Consider the following 18,371-nt stretch of genomic DNA (forward strand, 5'->3'; position numbering starts at 1 on the left):
GGGGTGGGGGGGGGGGGGGGTGGGGGGGGGGGGGGGTGGGGGGGGGGGGGGGTGGGGGGGGGGGGGGGTGGGGGGGGGGGGGGGTGGGGGGGGGGGGGGGTGGGGGGGGGGGGGGGTGGGGGGGGGGGGGGGTGGGGGGGGGGGGGGGTGGGGGGGGGGGGGGGTGGGGGGGGGGGGGGGTGGGGGGGGGGGGGGGTGGGGGGGGGGGGGGGTGGGGGGGGGGGGGGGTGGGGGGGGGGGGGGGTGGGGGGGGGGGGGGGTGGGGGGGGGGGGGGGTGGGGGGGGGGGGGGGTGGGGGGGGGGGGGGGTGGGGGGGGGGGGGGGTGGGGGGGGGGGGGGGTGGGGGGGGGGGGGGGTGGGGGGGGGGGGGGGTGGGGGGGGGGGGGGGTGGGGGGGGGGGGGGGTGGGGGGGGGGGGGGGTGGGGGGGGGGGGGGGTGGGGGGGGGGGGGGGTGGGGGGGGGGGGGGGTGGGGGGGGGGGGGGGTGGGGGGGGGGGGGGGTGGGGGGGGGGGGGGGTGGGGGGGGGGGGGGGTGGGGGGGGGGGGGGGTGGGGGGGGGGGGGGGTGGGGGGGGGGGGGGGTGGGGGGGGGGGGGGGTGGGGGGGGGGGGGGGTGGGGGGGGGGGGGGGTGGGGGGGGGGGGGGGTGGGGGGGGGGGGGGGTGGGGGGGGGGGGGGGTGGGGGGGGGGGGGGGTGGGGGGGGGGGGGGGTGGGGGGGGGGGGGGGTGGGGGGGGGGGGGGGTGGGGGGGGGGGGGGGTGGGGGGGGGGGGGGGTGGGGGGGGGGGGGGGTGGGGGGGGGGGGGGGTGGGGGGGGGGGGGGGTGGGGGGGGGGGGGGGTGGGGGGGGGGGGGGGTGGGGGGGGGGGGGGGTGGGGGGGGGGGGGGGTGGGGGGGGGGGGGGGTGGGGGGGGGGGGGGGTGGGGGGGGGGGGGGGTGGGGGGGGGGGGGGGTGGGGGGGGGGGGGGGTGGGGGGGGGGGGGGGTGGGGGGGGGGGGGGGTGGGGGGGGGGGGGGGTGGGGGGGGGGGGGGGTGGGGGGGGGGGGGGGTGGGGGGGGGGGGGGGTGGGGGGGGGGGGGGGTGGGGGGGGGGGGGGGTGGGGGGGGGGGGGGGTGGGGGGGGGGGGGGGTGGGGGGGGGGGGGGGTGGGGGGGGGGGGGGGTGGGGGGGGGGGGGGGTGGGGGGGGGGGGGGGTGGGGGGGGGGGGGGGTGGGGGGGGGGGGGGGTGGGGGGGGGGGGGGGTGGGGGGGGGGGGGGGTGGGGGGGGGGGGGGGTGGGGGGGGGGGGGGGTGGGGGGGGGGGGGGGTGGGGGGGGGGGGGGGTGGGGGGGGGGGGGGGTGGGGGGGGGGGGGGGTGGGGGGGGGGGGGGGTGGGGGGGGGGGGGGGTGGGGGGGGGGGGGGGTGGGGGGGGGGGGGGGTGGGGGGGGGGGGGGGTGGGGGGGGGGGGGGGTGGGGGGGGGGGGGGGTGGGGGGGGGGGGGGGTGGGGGGGGGGGGGGGTGGGGGGGGGGGGGGGTGGGGGGGGGGGGGGGTGGGGGGGGGGGGGGGTGGGGGGGGGGGGGGGTGGGGGGGGGGGGGGGTGGGGGGGGGGGGGGGTGGGGGGGGGGGGGGGTGGGGGGGGGGGGGGGTGGGGGGGGGGGGGGGTGGGGGGGGGGGGGGGTGGGGGGGGGGGGGGGTGGGGGGGGGGGGGGGTGGGGGGGGGGGGGGGTGGGGGGGGGGGGGGGTGGGGGGGGGGGGGGGTGGGGGGGGGGGGGGGTGGGGGGGGGGGGGGGTGGGGGGGGGGGGGGGTGGGGGGGGGGGGGGGTGGGGGGGGGGGGGGGTGGGGGGGGGGGGGGGTGGGGGGGGGGGGGGGTGGGGGGGGGGGGGGGTGGGGGGGGGGGGGGGTGGGGGGGGGGGGGGGTGGGGGGGGGGGGGGGTGGGGGGGGGGGGGGGTGGGGGGGGGGGGGGGTGGGGGGGGGGGGGGGTGGGGGGGGGGGGGGGTGGGGGGGGGGGGGGGTGGGGGGGGGGGGGGGTGGGGGGGGGGGGGGGTGGGGGGGGGGGGGGGTGGGGGGGGGGGGGGGTGGGGGGGGGGGGGGGTGGGGGGGGGGGGGGGTGGGGGGGGGGGGGGGTGGGGGGGGGGGGGGGTGGGGGGGGGGGGGGGTGGGGGGGGGGGGGGGTGGGGGGGGGGGGGGGTGGGGGGGGGGGGGGGTGGGGGGGGGGGGGGGTGGGGGGGGGGGGGGGTGGGGGGGGGGGGGGGTGGGGGGGGGGGGGGGTGGGGGGGGGGGGGGGTGGGGGGGGGGGGGGGTGGGGGGGGGGGGGGGTGGGGGGGGGGGGGGGTGGGGGGGGGGGGGGGTGGGGGGGGGGGGGGGTGGGGGGGGGGGGGGGTGGGGGGGGGGGGGGGTGGGGGGGGGGGGGGGTGGGGGGGGGGGGGGGTGGGGGGGGGGGGGGGTGGGGGGGGGGGGGGGTGGGGGGGGGGGGGGGTGGGGGGGGGGGGGGGTGGGGGGGGGGGGGGGTGGGGGGGGGGGGGGGTGGGGGGGGGGGGGGGTGGGGGGGGGGGGGGGTGGGGGGGGGGGGGGGTGGGGGGGGGGGGGGGTGGGGGGGGGGGGGGGTGGGGGGGGGGGGGGGTGGGGGGGGGGGGGGGTGGGGGGGGGGGGGGGTGGGGGGGGGGGGGGGTGGGGGGGGGGGGGGGTGGGGGGGGGGGGGGGTGGGGGGGGGGGGGGGTGGGGGGGGGGGGGGGTGGGGGGGGGGGGGGGTGGGGGGGGGGGGGGGTGGGGGGGGGGGGGGGTGGGGGGGGGGGGGGGTGGGGGGGGGGGGGGGTGGGGGGGGGGGGGGGTGGGGGGGGGGGGGGGTGGGGGGGGGGGGGGGTGGGGGGGGGGGGGGGTGGGGGGGGGGGGGGGTGGGGGGGGGGGGGGGTGGGGGGGGGGGGGGGTGGGGGGGGGGGGGGGTGGGGGGGGGGGGGGGTGGGGGGGGGGGGGGGTGGGGGGGGGGGGGGGTGGGGGGGGGGGGGGGTGGGGGGGGGGGGGGGTGGGGGGGGGGGGGGGTGGGGGGGGGGGGGGGTGGGGGGGGGGGGGGGTGGGGGGGGGGGGGGGTGGGGGGGGGGGGGGGTGGGGGGGGGGGGGGGTGGGGGGGGGGGGGGGTGGGGGGGGGGGGGGGTGGGGGGGGGGGGGGGTGGGGGGGGGGGGGGGTGGGGGGGGGGGGGGGTGGGGGGGGGGGGGGGTGGGGGGGGGGGGGGGTGGGGGGGGGGGGGGGTGGGGGGGGGGGGGGGTGGGGGGGGGGGGGGGTGGGGGGGGGGGGGGGTGGGGGGGGGGGGGGGTGGGGGGGGGGGGGGGTGGGGGGGGGGGGGGGTGGGGGGGGGGGGGGGTGGGGGGGGGGGGGGGTGGGGGGGGGGGGGGGTGGGGGGGGGGGGGGGTGGGGGGGGGGGGGGGTGGGGGGGGGGGGGGGTGGGGGGGGGGGGGGGTGGGGGGGGGGGGGGGTGGGGGGGGGGGGGGGTGGGGGGGGGGGGGGGTGGGGGGGGGGGGGGGTGGGGGGGGGGGGGGGTGGGGGGGGGGGGGGGTGGGGGGGGGGGGGGGTGGGGGGGGGGGGGGGTGGGGGGGGGGGGGGGTGGGGGGGGGGGGGGGTGGGGGGGGGGGGGGGTGGGGGGGGGGGGGGGTGGGGGGGGGGGGGGGTGGGGGGGGGGGGGGGTGGGGGGGGGGGGGGGTGGGGGGGGGGGGGGGTGGGGGGGGGGGGGGGTGGGGGGGGGGGGGGGTGGGGGGGGGGGGGGGTGGGGGGGGGGGGGGGTGGGGGGGGGGGGGGGTGGGGGGGGGGGGGGGTGGGGGGGGGGGGGGGTGGGGGGGGGGGGGGGTGGGGGGGGGGGGGGGTGGGGGGGGGGGGGGGTGGGGGGGGGGGGGGGTGGGGGGGGGGGGGGGTGGGGGGGGGGGGGGGTGGGGGGGGGGGGGGGTGGGGGGGGGGGGGGGTGGGGGGGGGGGGGGGTGGGGGGGGGGGGGGGTGGGGGGGGGGGGGGGTGGGGGGGGGGGGGGGTGGGGGGGGGGGGGGGTGGGGGGGGGGGGGGGTGGGGGGGGGGGGGGGTGGGGGGGGGGGGGGGTGGGGGGGGGGGGGGGTGGGGGGGGGGGGGGGTGGGGGGGGGGGGGGGTGGGGGGGGGGGGGGGTGGGGGGGGGGGGGGGTGGGGGGGGGGGGGGGTGGGGGGGGGGGGGGGTGGGGGGGGGGGGGGGTGGGGGGGGGGGGGGGTGGGGGGGGGGGGGGGTGGGGGGGGGGGGGGGTGGGGGGGGGGGGGGGTGGGGGGGGGGGGGGGTGGGGGGGGGGGGGGGTGGGGGGGGGGGGGGGTGGGGGGGGGGGGGGGTGGGGGGGGGGGGGGGTGGGGGGGGGGGGGGGTGGGGGGGGGGGGGGGTGGGGGGGGGGGGGGGTGGGGGGGGGGGGGGGTGGGGGGGGGGGGGGGTGGGGGGGGGGGGGGGTGGGGGGGGGGGGGGGTGGGGGGGGGGGGGGGTGGGGGGGGGGGGGGGTGGGGGGGGGGGGGGGTGGGGGGGGGGGGGGGTGGGGGGGGGGGGGGGTGGGGGGGGGGGGGGGTGGGGGGGGGGGGGGGTGGGGGGGGGGGGGGGTGGGGGGGGGGGGGGGTGGGGGGGGGGGGGGGTGGGGGGGGGGGGGGGTGGGGGGGGGGGGGGGTGGGGGGGGGGGGGGGTGGGGGGGGGGGGGGGTGGGGGGGGGGGGGGGTGGGGGGGGGGGGGGGTGGGGGGGGGGGGGGGTGGGGGGGGGGGGGGGTGGGGGGGGGGGGGGGTGGGGGGGGGGGGGGGTGGGGGGGGGGGGGGGTGGGGGGGGGGGGGGGTGGGGGGGGGGGGGGGTGGGGGGGGGGGGGGGTGGGGGGGGGGGGGGGTGGGGGGGGGGGGGGGTGGGGGGGGGGGGGGGTGGGGGGGGGGGGGGGTGGGGGGGGGGGGGGGTGGGGGGGGGGGGGGGTGGGGGGGGGGGGGGGTGGGGGGGGGGGGGGGTGGGGGGGGGGGGGGGTGGGGGGGGGGGGGGGTGGGGGGGGGGGGGGGTGGGGGGGGGGGGGGGTGGGGGGGGGGGGGGGTGGGGGGGGGGGGGGGTGGGGGGGGGGGGGGGTGGGGGGGGGGGGGGGTGGGGGGGGGGGGGGGTGGGGGGGGGGGGGGGTGGGGGGGGGGGGGGGTGGGGGGGGGGGGGGGTGGGGGGGGGGGGGGGTGGGGGGGGGGGGGGGTGGGGGGGGGGGGGGGTGGGGGGGGGGGGGGGTGGGGGGGGGGGGGGGTGGGGGGGGGGGGGGGTGGGGGGGGGGGGGGGTGGGGGGGGGGGGGGGTGGGGGGGGGGGGGGGTGGGGGGGGGGGGGGGTGGGGGGGGGGGGGGGTGGGGGGGGGGGGGGGTGGGGGGGGGGGGGGGTGGGGGGGGGGGGGGGTGGGGGGGGGGGGGGGTGGGGGGGGGGGGGGGTGGGGGGGGGGGGGGGTGGGGGGGGGGGGGGGTGGGGGGGGGGGGGGGTGGGGGGGGGGGGGGGTGGGGGGGGGGGGGGGTGGGGGGGGGGGGGGGTGGGGGGGGGGGGGGGTGGGGGGGGGGGGGGGTGGGGGGGGGGGGGGGTGGGGGGGGGGGGGGGTGGGGGGGGGGGGGGGTGGGGGGGGGGGGGGGTGGGGGGGGGGGGGGGTGGGGGGGGGGGGGGGTGGGGGGGGGGGGGGGTGGGGGGGGGGGGGGGTGGGGGGGGGGGGGGGTGGGGGGGGGGGGGGGTGGGGGGGGGGGGGGGTGGGGGGGGGGGGGGGTGGGGGGGGGGGGGGGTGGGGGGGGGGGGGGGTGGGGGGGGGGGGGGGTGGGGGGGGGGGGGGGTGGGGGGGGGGGGGGGTGGGGGGGGGGGGGGGTGGGGGGGGGGGGGGGTGGGGGGGGGGGGGGGTGGGGGGGGGGGGGGGTGGGGGGGGGGGGGGGTGGGGGGGGGGGGGGGTGGGGGGGGGGGGGGGTGGGGGGGGGGGGGGGTGGGGGGGGGGGGGGGTGGGGGGGGGGGGGGGTGGGGGGGGGGGGGGGTGGGGGGGGGGGGGGGTGGGGGGGGGGGGGGGTGGGGGGGGGGGGGGGTGGGGGGGGGGGGGGGTGGGGGGGGGGGGGGGTGGGGGGGGGGGGGGGTGGGGGGGGGGGGGGGTGGGGGGGGGGGGGGGTGGGGGGGGGGGGGGGTGGGGGGGGGGGGGGGTGGGGGGGGGGGGGGGTGGGGGGGGGGGGGGGTGGGGGGGGGGGGGGGTGGGGGGGGGGGGGGGTGGGGGGGGGGGGGGGTGGGGGGGGGGGGGGGTGGGGGGGGGGGGGGGTGGGGGGGGGGGGGGGTGGGGGGGGGGGGGGGTGGGGGGGGGGGGGGGTGGGGGGGGGGGGGGGTGGGGGGGGGGGGGGGTGGGGGGGGGGGGGGGTGGGGGGGGGGGGGGGTGGGGGGGGGGGGGGGTGGGGGGGGGGGGGGGTGGGGGGGGGGGGGGGTGGGGGGGGGGGGGGGTGGGGGGGGGGGGGGGTGGGGGGGGGGGGGGGTGGGGGGGGGGGGGGGTGGGGGGGGGGGGGGGTGGGGGGGGGGGGGGGTGGGGGGGGGGGGGGGTGGGGGGGGGGGGGGGTGGGGGGGGGGGGGGGTGGGGGGGGGGGGGGGTGGGGGGGGGGGGGGGTGGGGGGGGGGGGGGGTGGGGGGGGGGGGGGGTGGGGGGGGGGGGGGGTGGGGGGGGGGGGGGGTGGGGGGGGGGGGGGGTGGGGGGGGGGGGGGGTGGGGGGGGGGGGGGGTGGGGGGGGGGGGGGGTGGGGGGGGGGGGGGGTGGGGGGGGGGGGGGGTGGGGGGGGGGGGGGGTGGGGGGGGGGGGGGGTGGGGGGGGGGGGGGGTGGGGGGGGGGGGGGGTGGGGGGGGGGGGGGGTGGGGGGGGGGGGGGGTGGGGGGGGGGGGGGGTGGGGGGGGGGGGGGGTGGGGGGGGGGGGGGGTGGGGGGGGGGGGGGGTGGGGGGGGGGGGGGGTGGGGGGGGGGGGGGGTGGGGGGGGGGGGGGGTGGGGGGGGGGGGGGGTGGGGGGGGGGGGGGGTGGGGGGGGGGGGGGGTGGGGGGGGGGGGGGGTGGGGGGGGGGGGGGGTGGGGGGGGGGGGGGGTGGGGGGGGGGGGGGGTGGGGGGGGGGGGGGGTGGGGGGGGGGGGGGGTGGGGGGGGGGGGGGGTGGGGGGGGGGGGGGGTGGGGGGGGGGGGGGGTGGGGGGGGGGGGGGGTGGGGGGGGGGGGGGGTGGGGGGGGGGGGGGGTGGGGGGGGGGGGGGGTGGGGGGGGGGGGGGGTGGGGGGGGGGGGGGGTGGGGGGGGGGGGGGGTGGGGGGGGGGGGGGGTGGGGGGGGGGGGGGGTGGGGGGGGGGGGGGGTGGGGGGGGGGGGGGGTGGGGGGGGGGGGGGGTGGGGGGGGGGGGGGGTGGGGGGGGGGGGGGGTGGGGGGGGGGGGGGGTGGGGGGGGGGGGGGGTGGGGGGGGGGGGGGGTGGGGGGGGGGGGGGGTGGGGGGGGGGGGGGGTGGGGGGGGGGGGGGGTGGGGGGGGGGGGGGGTGGGGGGGGGGGGGGGTGGGGGGGGGGGGGGGTGGGGGGGGGGGGGGGTGGGGGGGGGGGGGGGTGGGGGGGGGGGGGGGTGGGGGGGGGGGGGGGTGGGGGGGGGGGGGGGTGGGGGGGGGGGGGGGTGGGGGGGGGGGGGGGTGGGGGGGGGGGGGGGTGGGGGGGGGGGGGGGTGGGGGGGGGGGGGGGTGGGGGGGGGGGGGGGTGGGGGGGGGGGGGGGTGGGGGGGGGGGGGGGTGGGGGGGGGGGGGGGTGGGGGGGGGGGGGGGTGGGGGGGGGGGGGGGTGGGGGGGGGGGGGGGTGGGGGGGGGGGGGGGTGGGGGGGGGGGGGGGTGGGGGGGGGGGGGGGTGGGGGGGGGGGGGGGTGGGGGGGGGGGGGGGTGGGGGGGGGGGGGGGTGGGGGGGGGGGGGGGTGGGGGGGGGGGGGGGTGGGGGGGGGGGGGGGTGGGGGGGGGGGGGGGTGGGGGGGGGGGGGGGTGGGGGGGGGGGGGGGTGGGGGGGGGGGGGGGTGGGGGGGGGGGGGGGTGGGGGGGGGGGGGGGTGGGGGGGGGGGGGGGTGGGGGGGGGGGGGGGTGGGGGGGGGGGGGGGTGGGGGGGGGGGGGGGTGGGGGGGGGGGGGGGTGGGGGGGGGGGGGGGTGGGGGGGGGGGGGGGTGGGGGGGGGGGGGGGTGGGGGGGGGGGGGGGTGGGGGGGGGGGGGGGTGGGGGGGGGGGGGGGTGGGGGGGGGGGGGGGTGGGGGGGGGGGGGGGTGGGGGGGGGGGGGGGTGGGGGGGGGGGGGGGTGGGGGGGGGGGGGGGTGGGGGGGGGGGGGGGTGGGGGGGGGGGGGGGTGGGGGGGGGGGGGGGTGGGGGGGGGGGGGGGTGGGGGGGGGGGGGGGTGGGGGGGGGGGGGGGTGGGGGGGGGGGGGGGTGGGGGGGGGGGGGGGTGGGGGGGGGGGGGGGTGGGGGGGGGGGGGGGTGGGGGGGGGGGGGGGTGGGGGGGGGGGGGGGTGGGGGGGGGGGGGGGTGGGGGGGGGGGGGGGTGGGGGGGGGGGGGGGTGGGGGGGGGGGGGGGTGGGGGGGGGGGGGGGTGGGGGGGGGGGGGGGTGGGGGGGGGGGGGGGTGGGGGGGGGGGGGGGTGGGGGGGGGGGGGGGTGGGGGGGGGGGGGGGTGGGGGGGGGGGGGGGTGGGGGGGGGGGGGGGTGGGGGGGGGGGGGGGTGGGGGGGGGGGGGGGTGGGGGGGGGGGGGGGTGGGGGGGGGGGGGGGTGGGGGGGGGGGGGGGTGGGGGGGGGGGGGGGTGGGGGGGGGGGGGGGTGGGGGGGGGGGGGGGTGGGGGGGGGGGGGGGTGGGGGGGGGGGGGGGTGGGGGGGGGGGGGGGTGGGGGGGGGGGGGGGTGGGGGGGGGGGGGGGTGGGGGGGGGGGGGGGTGGGGGGGGGGGGGGGTGGGGGGGGGGGGGGGTGGGGGGGGGGGGGGGTGGGGGGGGGGGGGGGTGGGGGGGGGGGGGGGTGGGGGGGGGGGGGGGTGGGGGGGGGGGGGGGTGGGGGGGGGGGGGGGTGGGGGGGGGGGGGGGTGGGGGGGGGGGGGGGTGGGGGGGGGGGGGGGTGGGGGGGGGGGGGGGTGGGGGGGGGGGGGGGTGGGGGGGGGGGGGGGTGGGGGGGGGGGGGGGTGGGGGGGGGGGGGGGTGGGGGGGGGGGGGGGTGGGGGGGGGGGGGGGTGGGGGGGGGGGGGGGTGGGGGGGGGGGGGGGTGGGGGGGGGGGGGGGTGGGGGGGGGGGGGGGTGGGGGGGGGGGGGGGTGGGGGGGGGGGGGGGTGGGGGGGGGGGGGGGTGGGGGGGGGGGGGGGTGGGGGGGGGGGGGGGTGGGGGGGGGGGGGGGTGGGGGGGGGGGGGGGTGGGGGGGGGGGGGGGTGGGGGGGGGGGGGGGTGGGGGGGGGGGGGGGTGGGGGGGGGGGGGGGTGGGGGGGGGGGGGGGTGGGGGGGGGGGGGGGTGGGGGGGGGGGGGGGTGGGGGGGGGGGGGGGTGGGGGGGGGGGGGGGTGGGGGGGGGGGGGGGTGGGGGGGGGGGGGGGTGGGGGGGGGGGGGGGTGGGGGGGGGGGGGGGTGGGGGGGGGGGGGGGTGGGGGGGGGGGGGGGTGGGGGGGGGGGGGGGTGGGGGGGGGGGGGGGTGGGGGGGGGGGGGGGTGGGGGGGGGGGGGGGTGGGGGGGGGGGGGGGTGGGGGGGGGGGGGGGTGGGGGGGGGGGGGGGTGGGGGGGGGGGGGGGTGGGGGGGGGGGGGGGTGGGGGGGGGGGGGGGTGGGGGGGGGGGGGGGTGGGGGGGGGGGGGGGTGGGGGGGGGGGGGGGTGGGGGGGGGGGGGGGTGGGGGGGGGGGGGGGTGGGGGGGGGGGGGGGTGGGGGGGGGGGGGGGTGGGGGGGGGGGGGGGTGGGGGGGGGGGGGGGTGGGGGGGGGGGGGGGTGGGGGGGGGGGGGGGTGGGGGGGGGGGGGGGTGGGGGGGGGGGGGGGTGGGGGGGGGGGGGGGTGGGGGGGGGGGGGGGTGGGGGGGGGGGGGGGTGGGGGGGGGGGGGGGTGGGGGGGGGGGGGGGTGGGGGGGGGGGGGGGTGGGGGGGGGGGGGGGTGGGGGGGGGGGGGGGTGGGGGGGGGGGGGGGTGGGGGGGGGGGGGGGTGGGGGGGGGGGGGGGTGGGGGGGGGGGGGGGTGGGGGGGGGGGGGGGTGGGGGGGGGGGGGGGTGGGGGGGGGGGGGGGTGGGGGGGGGGGGGGGTGGGGGGGGGGGGGGGTGGGGGGGGGGGGGGGTGGGGGGGGGGGGGGGTGGGGGGGGGGGGGGGTGGGGGGGGGGGGGGGTGGGGGGGGGGGGGGGTGGGGGGGGGGGGGGGTGGGGGGGGGGGGGGGTGGGGGGGGGGGGGGGTGGGGGGGGGGGGGGGTGGGGGGGGGGGGGGGTGGGGGGGGGGGGGGGTGGGGGGGGGGGGGGGTGGGGGGGGGGGGGGGTGGGGGGGGGGGGGGGTGGGGGGGGGGGGGGGTGGGGGGGGGGGGGGGTGGGGGGGGGGGGGGGTGGGGGGGGGGGGGGGTGGGGGGGGGGGGGGGTGGGGGGGGGGGGGGGTGGGGGGGGGGGGGGGTGGGGGGGGGGGGGGGTGGGGGGGGGGGGGGGTGGGGGGGGGGGGGGGTGGGGGGGGGGGGGGGTGGGGGGGGGGGGGGGTGGGGGGGGGGGGGGGTGGGGGGGGGGGGGGGTGGGGGGGGGGGGGGGTGGGGGGGGGGGGGGGTGGGGGGGGGGGGGGGTGGGGGGGGGGGGGGGTGGGGGGGGGGGGGGGTGGGGGGGGGGGGGGGTGGGGGGGGGGGGGGGTGGGGGGGGGGGGGGGTGGGGGGGGGGGGGGGTGGGGGGGGGGGGGGGTGGGGGGGGGGGGGGGTGGGGGGGGGGGGGGGTGGGGGGGGGGGGGGGTGGGGGGGGGGGGGGGTGGGGGGGGGGGGGGGTGGGGGGGGGGGGGGGTGGGGGGGGGGGGGGGTGGGGGGGGGGGGGGGTGGGGGGGGGGGGGGGTGGGGGGGGGGGGGGGTGGGGGGGGGGGGGGGTGGGGGGGGGGGGGGGTGGGGGGGGGGGGGGGTGGGGGGGGGGGGGGGTGGGGGGGGGGGGGGGTGGGGGGGGGGGGGGGTGGGGGGGGGGGGGGGTGGGGGGGGGGGGGGGTGGGGGGGGGGGGGGGTGGGGGGGGGGGGGGGTGGGGGGGGGGGGGGGTGGGGGGGGGGGGGGGTGGGGGGGGGGGGGGGTGGGGGGGGGGGGGGGTGGGGGGGGGGGGGGGTGGGGGGGGGGGGGGGTGGGGGGGGGGGGGGGTGGGGGGGGGGGGGGGTGGGGGGGGGGGGGGGTGGGGGGGGGGGGGGGTGGGGGGGGGGGGGGGTGGGGGGGGGGGGGGGTGGGGGGGGGGGGGGGTGGGGGGGGGGGGGGGTGGGGGGGGGGGGGGGTGGGGGGGGGGGGGGGTGGGGGGGGGGGGGGGTGGGGGGGGGGGGGGGTGGGGGGGGGGGGGGGTGGGGGGGGGGGGGGGTGGGGGGGGGGGGGGGTGGGGGGGGGGGGGGGTGGGGGGGGGGGGGGGTGGGGGGGGGGGGGGGTGGGGGGGGGGGGGGGTGGGGGGGGGGGGGGGTGGGGGGGGGGGGGGGTGGGGGGGGGGGGGGGTGGGGGGGGGGGGGGGTGGGGGGGGGGGGGGGTGGGGGGGGGGGGGGGTGGGGGGGGGGGGGGGTGGGGGGGGGGGGGGGTGGGGGGGGGGGGGGGTGGGGGGGGGGGGGGGTGGGGGGGGGGGGGGGTGGGGGGGGGGGGGGGTGGGGGGGGGGGGGGGTGGGGGGGGGGGGGGGTGGGGGGGGGGGGGGGTGGGGGGGGGGGGGGGTGGGGGGGGGGGGGGGTGGGGGGGGGGGGGGGTGGGGGGGGGGGGGGGTGGGGGGGGGGGGGGGTGGGGGGGGGGGGGGGTGGGGGGGGGGGGGGGTGGGGGGGGGGGGGGGTGGGGGGGGGGGGGGGTGGGGGGGGGGGGGGGTGGGGGGGGGGGGGGGTGGGGGGGGGGGGGGGTGGGGGGGGGGGGGGGTGGGGGGGGGGGGGGGTGGGGGGGGGGGGGGGTGGGGGGGGGGGGGGGTGGGGGGGGGGGGGGGTGGGGGGGGGGGGGGGTGGGGGGGGGGGGGGGTGGGGGGGGGGGGGGGTGGGGGGGGGGGGGGGTGGGGGGGGGGGGGGGTGGGGGGGGGGGGGGGTGGGGGGGGGGGGGGGTGGGGGGGGGGGGGGGTGGGGGGGGGGGGGGGTGGGGGGGGGGGGGGGTGGGGGGGGGGGGGGGTGGGGGGGGGGGGGGGTGGGGGGGGGGGGGGGTGGGGGGGGGGGGGGGTGGGGGGGGGGGGGGGTGGGGGGGGGGGGGGGTGGGGGGGGGGGGGGGTGGGGGGGGGGGGGGGTGGGGGGGGGGGGGGGTGGGGGGGGACCCCCAACAGCACAATCCTATTTTTCCGAGAGTCTCTTCCCACTCCTTTTCCTACACTTATGACAAACCTCCTGCTACACCTTTGTTGATTCTGTTCCCAGAGTCAGGAAGGATCACCAAGAAGAGGTAGAAGAAGATGACGAAACTGAGGGGAAATCTGATGAAGAAGCAGAAAAGAAGTCTGATAAAGATGGCAGTGGTGAGGAACAAGGCGAAGAGAGTGACTGTGAAGACAACGAGGATTGTAAACCAAATGAGACCAATCGTGATTTTTATAGGGTGGTTCCTGCAGAGCCAGTTCTTCAGGACTTTAAAGAATCACTGGACTTTAAGTCCTGGAAAAAAATGTTGGAGCGTATCAAACCCAGGAAAATTCATTAATTTTTTTCCCCCTGGACAGTAAAGGGCTGTTGATAATGGGTACCTTTTTGTTTATAGCAAACTATATCCTAGTGTCAAACAGGTGACTCTGGTGCTGCCAAGAGGATCACCAAGGAAAGCTAGAAAATTAAATTTACTCAAGGACTCCCTTTGAAAAGTCCTTTGCTTTACTCAAGGATTCCCTTTGAGGATTTTTGTTTCGGTTTTTTGTAACCCCGTTTAAGGGTAATTGAGCTTTATTTTCAATGTTATGCAGGGAAAGTCAATAGAAAGTCATCATTGGGAGTTAGATGTCTACAACTGGTTTTGATAGTCTTCTATTGGCGATGGTGTCTTCTATGCAGTTAAAATGTTACAGGCACTAAGGGAAGACTCTGTGGGTCTGCATAACATTTTTTTCTTTCAAAATGTTAAATAAAGTATCACATGTGAAACAAACTGTCCATGAGTACTTTGTTTCAAGGACCCCTTCCGCACACGCAAAATAATGCGTTTTCAAACCACTTTCACAACTGTTTGAAAGTGGATTTTGCTATTCCGCACAGCTTCAAAGAGCACTGAAAGCAGTTTGAAAGTGCATTATTCTGCATGTGTGGAATGAGCCAAGGTTCTCACTGTCAGTTTGGCCTTGCCTAGGAGCCGGATAAATATGCGTGCATTTTCTCTACAGAATTATTGCACCCTTTTCAATTTGGCTCATTTTAAAACACAAGTCTGAAGTGTTGACATGTAGAGAAGCAACTGAATAGTTAGTACTTTAAAGAATCGTAACATTCCTTTGGATAGGATGAATCCTTTTGGAAAGGAAAACTGATTAAATTCTTTGCAGTTCTAAACCAAGGAAATAAAGAGTGGTACATTGAAATAGCAATATCAACCTTCTACTTGTCCATTGGATGAAACAGGTGGGCTACTACTGGGATCATAGCAGCTACAAATAAGGCCAGTAGTTGGAAGGGCCTTTATAGGCCATTTATTGCCACCCCCCTTGTTCTGTGCATTTAGATTTGCAATGACCATTCAAACACCAATTCACTGGGGTCACCAACTTCTGCACATTCTCTTGAATGTAGCCCCCATCTCCTATTAGCTCCCATTGGAAACAATGGGGGATGGGGCACCCCCTTTGGGAGTCCATAAGTTTGGACCCCCTGAACCAAGCTTCACCTAACTTGGGTAGTATCATCAGGAGAGTCTCCTAAAGATATCCTGAAATGTTGATGCTGCTTGCCTAAAAACTGCGCCCCCTGCAGGCCAAAAACTGAAAAAACACTTAAAAAATACAAAAAACACAAACAAACATGGGGGGGAGCAAAACTCAGTTTTTGCACTGGGCTCCATTTTCCCTAGCCACGCCTCTGGTTCCCTAGCTACGCCCCCAAAAACTCCCTGAAATTTTGGTGTTGCTACTAGCCTAAAAACTGTGCCCCCTGCAGGCCAAAAACTGAACAACATGAAAAATACAAAAATACGCGTGCCTGGTGCAATGCACCCCAAGGTCCCCTTGTAACTCTGCCCCTGGCTGCAATGCAACAGGGTCTTGGGCAATTTGGCTGAGAAGGTCTGCAGCGACAAAACCGGCTGGGCGCCCCTGCCAGGGAGCAGAGCTAGGCAGCGGCACTTCTGCGAGGCCCACAACGAGCCGCTGAAGCTCTTCTGCACCCAGGACGTGGAGCCCATTTGTGTCATCTGTTGGGACCTTCCTGATCACTGCAGTCACAACTTCTTGCCCACCAAGAACGCTGCACCGTCGGAAGAGGGAGGAATGGAAGAGGGAGGAAGAGGCTGGAGTGTAGTAAGGAGTGCAATAGGCCAGGACTGTCTTTGCATTGCATACCCAAAGCTACTGCAATGCTTTTATCTCAGGCTCAGTCTGCAAGGCGCTAAACAGTCTGCAAAAGTTCCCATGGCCCCAGAATTTTTCATCAGTCTTCACGTTTAAAAAATAGAAGGAGGTGGGAGGAATACTGTAGACCAGTGTTTTCCAACCTTTTCAATGTCACGGTACCCTTGACCTCACTCTTCATATCCCATGGTACTCCGAGGGTAAAGGGAAGCATGGGGGGCGCGGGTGGGTAGGAAGTGGCTGCTGACCTTGCTGCAGGCCCTGCCCCCTGGGCCAGCTCCATACCCTTGCTGGTGCCGGTGGGAGACACTGTAAAAGTGAGGGGGGCCGGTAGCATTGCCGTGGTACCCCTGGGACATGCTCACGGCACCTCAGGGTACAATGGAACCCTGGTTGGAAATCGCTGCTGTAGACGCTGGTGCTAAATTCTGTGCATTTTCTATAGTAGTTCAGGGTTACCACTAGGGTTTCCCCCCAAGAGTCTTGTCCCTTTAAGAGACGCTGAATGCAATGTTATTTTCCAAGTGGTGATATTGTCCTCCAGGCCATGAAAAGCTTAAACTGCCCCTTTCAACATGTTAAGTTTCTGTTAAAGGGGCAGGGCGCCTTTTTCTCCCGGCTGTTGGCAACCCTCATTGCACGTGAACACTCAGCATTGATTTCAGCACAAGGCTTTTGTAACTAATGGGTGCAAAGGATAGTTTGCAATTATGTTCACTTTGAGCCTCAGCAAACTGGGGGACGGGAGTCCAAGAATGGTGTTTCTGTGTCCCTTGACACTTGGTCAGTAAAGTACTCCTCATTCTTTCAAGATAAAAATGTGTCACGTTTTCTTGGGGCAGCAATCAAAAGAGAAAAGAAGATGGATCTGCACAGCACTTCCTTTCTATATGTAAAGGTATGGGGTGAAGCCCTGCTTTTGCTCTCCGGTAATTGCAAATGAGAGGGAGAGAGAATGTGGAGGATGCGAACATAAGCATGCTCCCGTTTTTCTCTTTTAAAAAAGATCTGCTAGGAAATTGTACTTTTAAAAAGTGCTTTTGACCAAGCTGGAATCCAGTTTTAGGTGTGCTTTTAAAAACAAACAAACAAACTTGAAAGCTGTTTTTCCAAACTGTTTTATACCCCTTCTGGAGTGAGAGAAGGTGCTTTAGAAATATTAAACAAATATTTTTTTATGCATCTAAACCAGTGGTGGGATCCAAAAATTTTAGTAACAGGTTCCCATGATGGTGGGATTCAAACTGTGGCGTAGCGCCAATGGGGCTGGGCGGGGCACGACGGGCGGGGCCGGGCATTCCGGGGGCGGGGCAGTGGCAAGGATGCAGGCGCTGCGCCAGTCCTTGGGCGGGAAACGAATGCACGCAGGTGCAGGCTGCCACGCACGCTGGTGCACCTCCTGCTAGACTGCTTCAAGTTCTGTGCGCTACTGCTGAGAGGAGGGGCGTAACTAAGGCCAAAATCATGTGGCAAAATCACCAAAGTAACCCCCTCTCGGCACACACAAATAATTAGTAACCTACTCTCGGGAACCTGTGAGAACCTGCTGGATCCCACCTCTGATCTAAACCTTTTCCAGTATTGGCATCTCTCATAACAGTTCCTGTTCCCATAGGCCAAGTTCCCCTGTTTCCTGACATTTCCAGTCCCTGTTATTTCACCCATTTTTTTCTAACCTTTTCCTTCCTCTTTCCTCAGTGTCCAAGACTGGGCTGCTCCGTCCCCTCCAAAGGGCTTTCCTGCAGTCCAGGGAGCCTAGAAAGTTTTTTAAAAAACCCTTTAAATCCTCCATAAGGGAAAGCAGAGATCTCCAAAGCTGGGCCCGCCAGCGCAAGGGGGTTGAACGGGCAGCGGAAGCTGACTAAGGTCAGCTCCACCCCTGGGAACACCCCGACCCCACCAGCGTGATGTCAAGCCCTGGATCTTTGACTCAATAAGACTCTGTAACTGTGGAGCAGCAGTGGCGTAGGAGGTTAAGAGCTCGTGTATCTAATCTGGAGGAACCGGGTTTGATTCCCCGCTCTGCCGCCTGAGCTGTGGAGGCTTATCTGGGGAATTCAGATTAGCCTGTACACTCCCACACATGCCAGCTGGGTGACCTTGGGCTAGTCACAGCTTCTCGGAGCTCTCTCAGCCCCACCCACCTCACAGGGTGTTTGTTGTGAGGGGGGAAGGGCAAGGAGATTGTAAGCCCCTTTGAGTCTACTGCAGGAGAGAAAGGGGAGATCTTCTTCTTCTTCTTCTTCTTCTTCTTCTTCTTCTTCTTCTTCTTCTTCTTCTTCTTCTTCTTCTTCTTCTTCTTCTTCTTCTTAACTATTAGTTCAAAAGGTTTTATTGGCAAACATCAGTGACCAGCAAAAGAGAAGCCAATTCTGAAATAGGTTGTGGTGGGTTTTCCGGGCTGTGTGGCTGTGGTCTGGTGGATCTTGTTCCTAACGTTTTGTCTGCATCTGTGACTGGCATCTTCAGAGGTGTACACTATATACACTATAACAGACTTCCCTCTGTGATACACCTCTGAAGGTGCCAGCCACAGATGCAGGCGAAACATTAGGAATAAGATCCACCAGACCACGGCCACACAGCCCGGAAAACCCACCACAATCAGTTGAATCCAGCCGTGAAAGACTTCAACAATACAATTCTGAAATTGTCTTTTCCAAACCGCTCTATATCAAACCCCAGCAACTCACTCCCCCTCCCATCTTCCCGCGCTTTCCCAAACTACAAAGCAAAGACAGAGAAAGTGTGAGACAGCTCCAAGGCCAGGCAAAGTGCGATAAGGCGGCCATCTGGCCCGGACACCCCTACCTGGTTCTCTAGGCAGAGTGAAAGTAACTTTCCATCCCGACTCTCCCCTCCCCCTCCCAAGGCTGCAGACTGAAGTCCCTTGGACTGGAAGCGCCAGCAGAGTTGGGAGCTGTGGCCAGACACTCGTGGGTTTCTCTGCTACACAGCGAAAACTGAAAACATACCTTAAGCCTCTGGAGGAGTTTTGTGAAGATGGCAACTAAGGATGGAACTGATCAGCAGAAGGAAATTGCAACACTGAAGGTAAAACAAAAACCTTAAAAACCAGAGAAATTTGGGGCAAAGACAATTCAGCAGCAAGGGATGGGATTCCCCGGCTTTCCCCGCAGACAGAGGAGTAAATTGCAAGGGAATTGGTGTTGAAAAACATTTGTCATGGTTCCGTTTTTATACTTGATGCTATCCCACAAGAGAGAGGAATAATCACTCATGGGCTAAACCAGGGGTCTGCAACCTGCGTCTCTCCAGATGTTCATGGACTCCAATTCCCATTGGGCCCTGCCAGCATGGCCAATTAGCCATGCTGGCAGGGGCTGATGGGATTTGTAGTCCATGAACATCTGGAGAGCTGCAGGTTGCAGACCCCTGGGCGAAACCTTTACATCTGCATGTGTGCTTCCAAACACTTGCAGGAAATGAACATTGCTGACTTCTTTCCTGAGATTTTTAAATAGCCCGATGATACAAATAGGCTCAACCTGGGGAGGCCAACGTAGCCAGCTTTTTTCAGATCTCAGAAGTTAAGCAGGGTCAGCCCTGGTTTGTATGTGGATGGGAGACCATCAAGGAAGTCCCAACGGTACAGTGAAGGGGGGAAGGCAGAGGTAAACAACCTGTGAAATCTCTTGCCCTGAAAACCCATAGGTGGTGGGATTCAGTGGTGGGATTCAGCAGGTTTGCACCACTTCAGCAGAACCGGGTGATGATGATGATGGTGATGATGATGATACC

At 78.6% G+C, this 18,371-nt stretch overlaps 1 protein-coding gene across 2 annotated transcripts in view; it reads left to right on the forward strand.

Annotated features, from left to right (window-relative positions):
• The window catches only part of LOC125425288 (nuclear factor 7, brain-like), a 37,604-nt gene extending 24,403 nt beyond the window's left edge, over positions 1-13,201 (forward strand). Inside the window, exon 6 of one of the 2 annotated variants that reach the window (XM_048482889.1) lies at positions 12,549-13,201. In XM_048482889.1, coding sequence (XP_048338846.1) covers positions 12,549-12,763 — 215 coding nt within the window. In that variant the 3' untranslated portion in view covers positions 12,764-13,201. Of the gene's footprint in view, positions 1-12,483 lie in introns of both variants that reach the window. The other variant, XM_048482890.1, reaches the window with a different exon arrangement.
• Positions 13,202-18,371: the final 5,170 nt, after the last annotated feature.

This window comes from Sphaerodactylus townsendi, unplaced genomic scaffold (genome assembly GCF_021028975.2).
Source record: "Sphaerodactylus townsendi isolate TG3544 unplaced genomic scaffold, MPM_Stown_v2.3 scaffold_25, whole genome shotgun sequence".
NCBI lineage: Eukaryota > Metazoa > Chordata > Lepidosauria > Squamata > Sphaerodactylidae > Sphaerodactylus > Sphaerodactylus townsendi.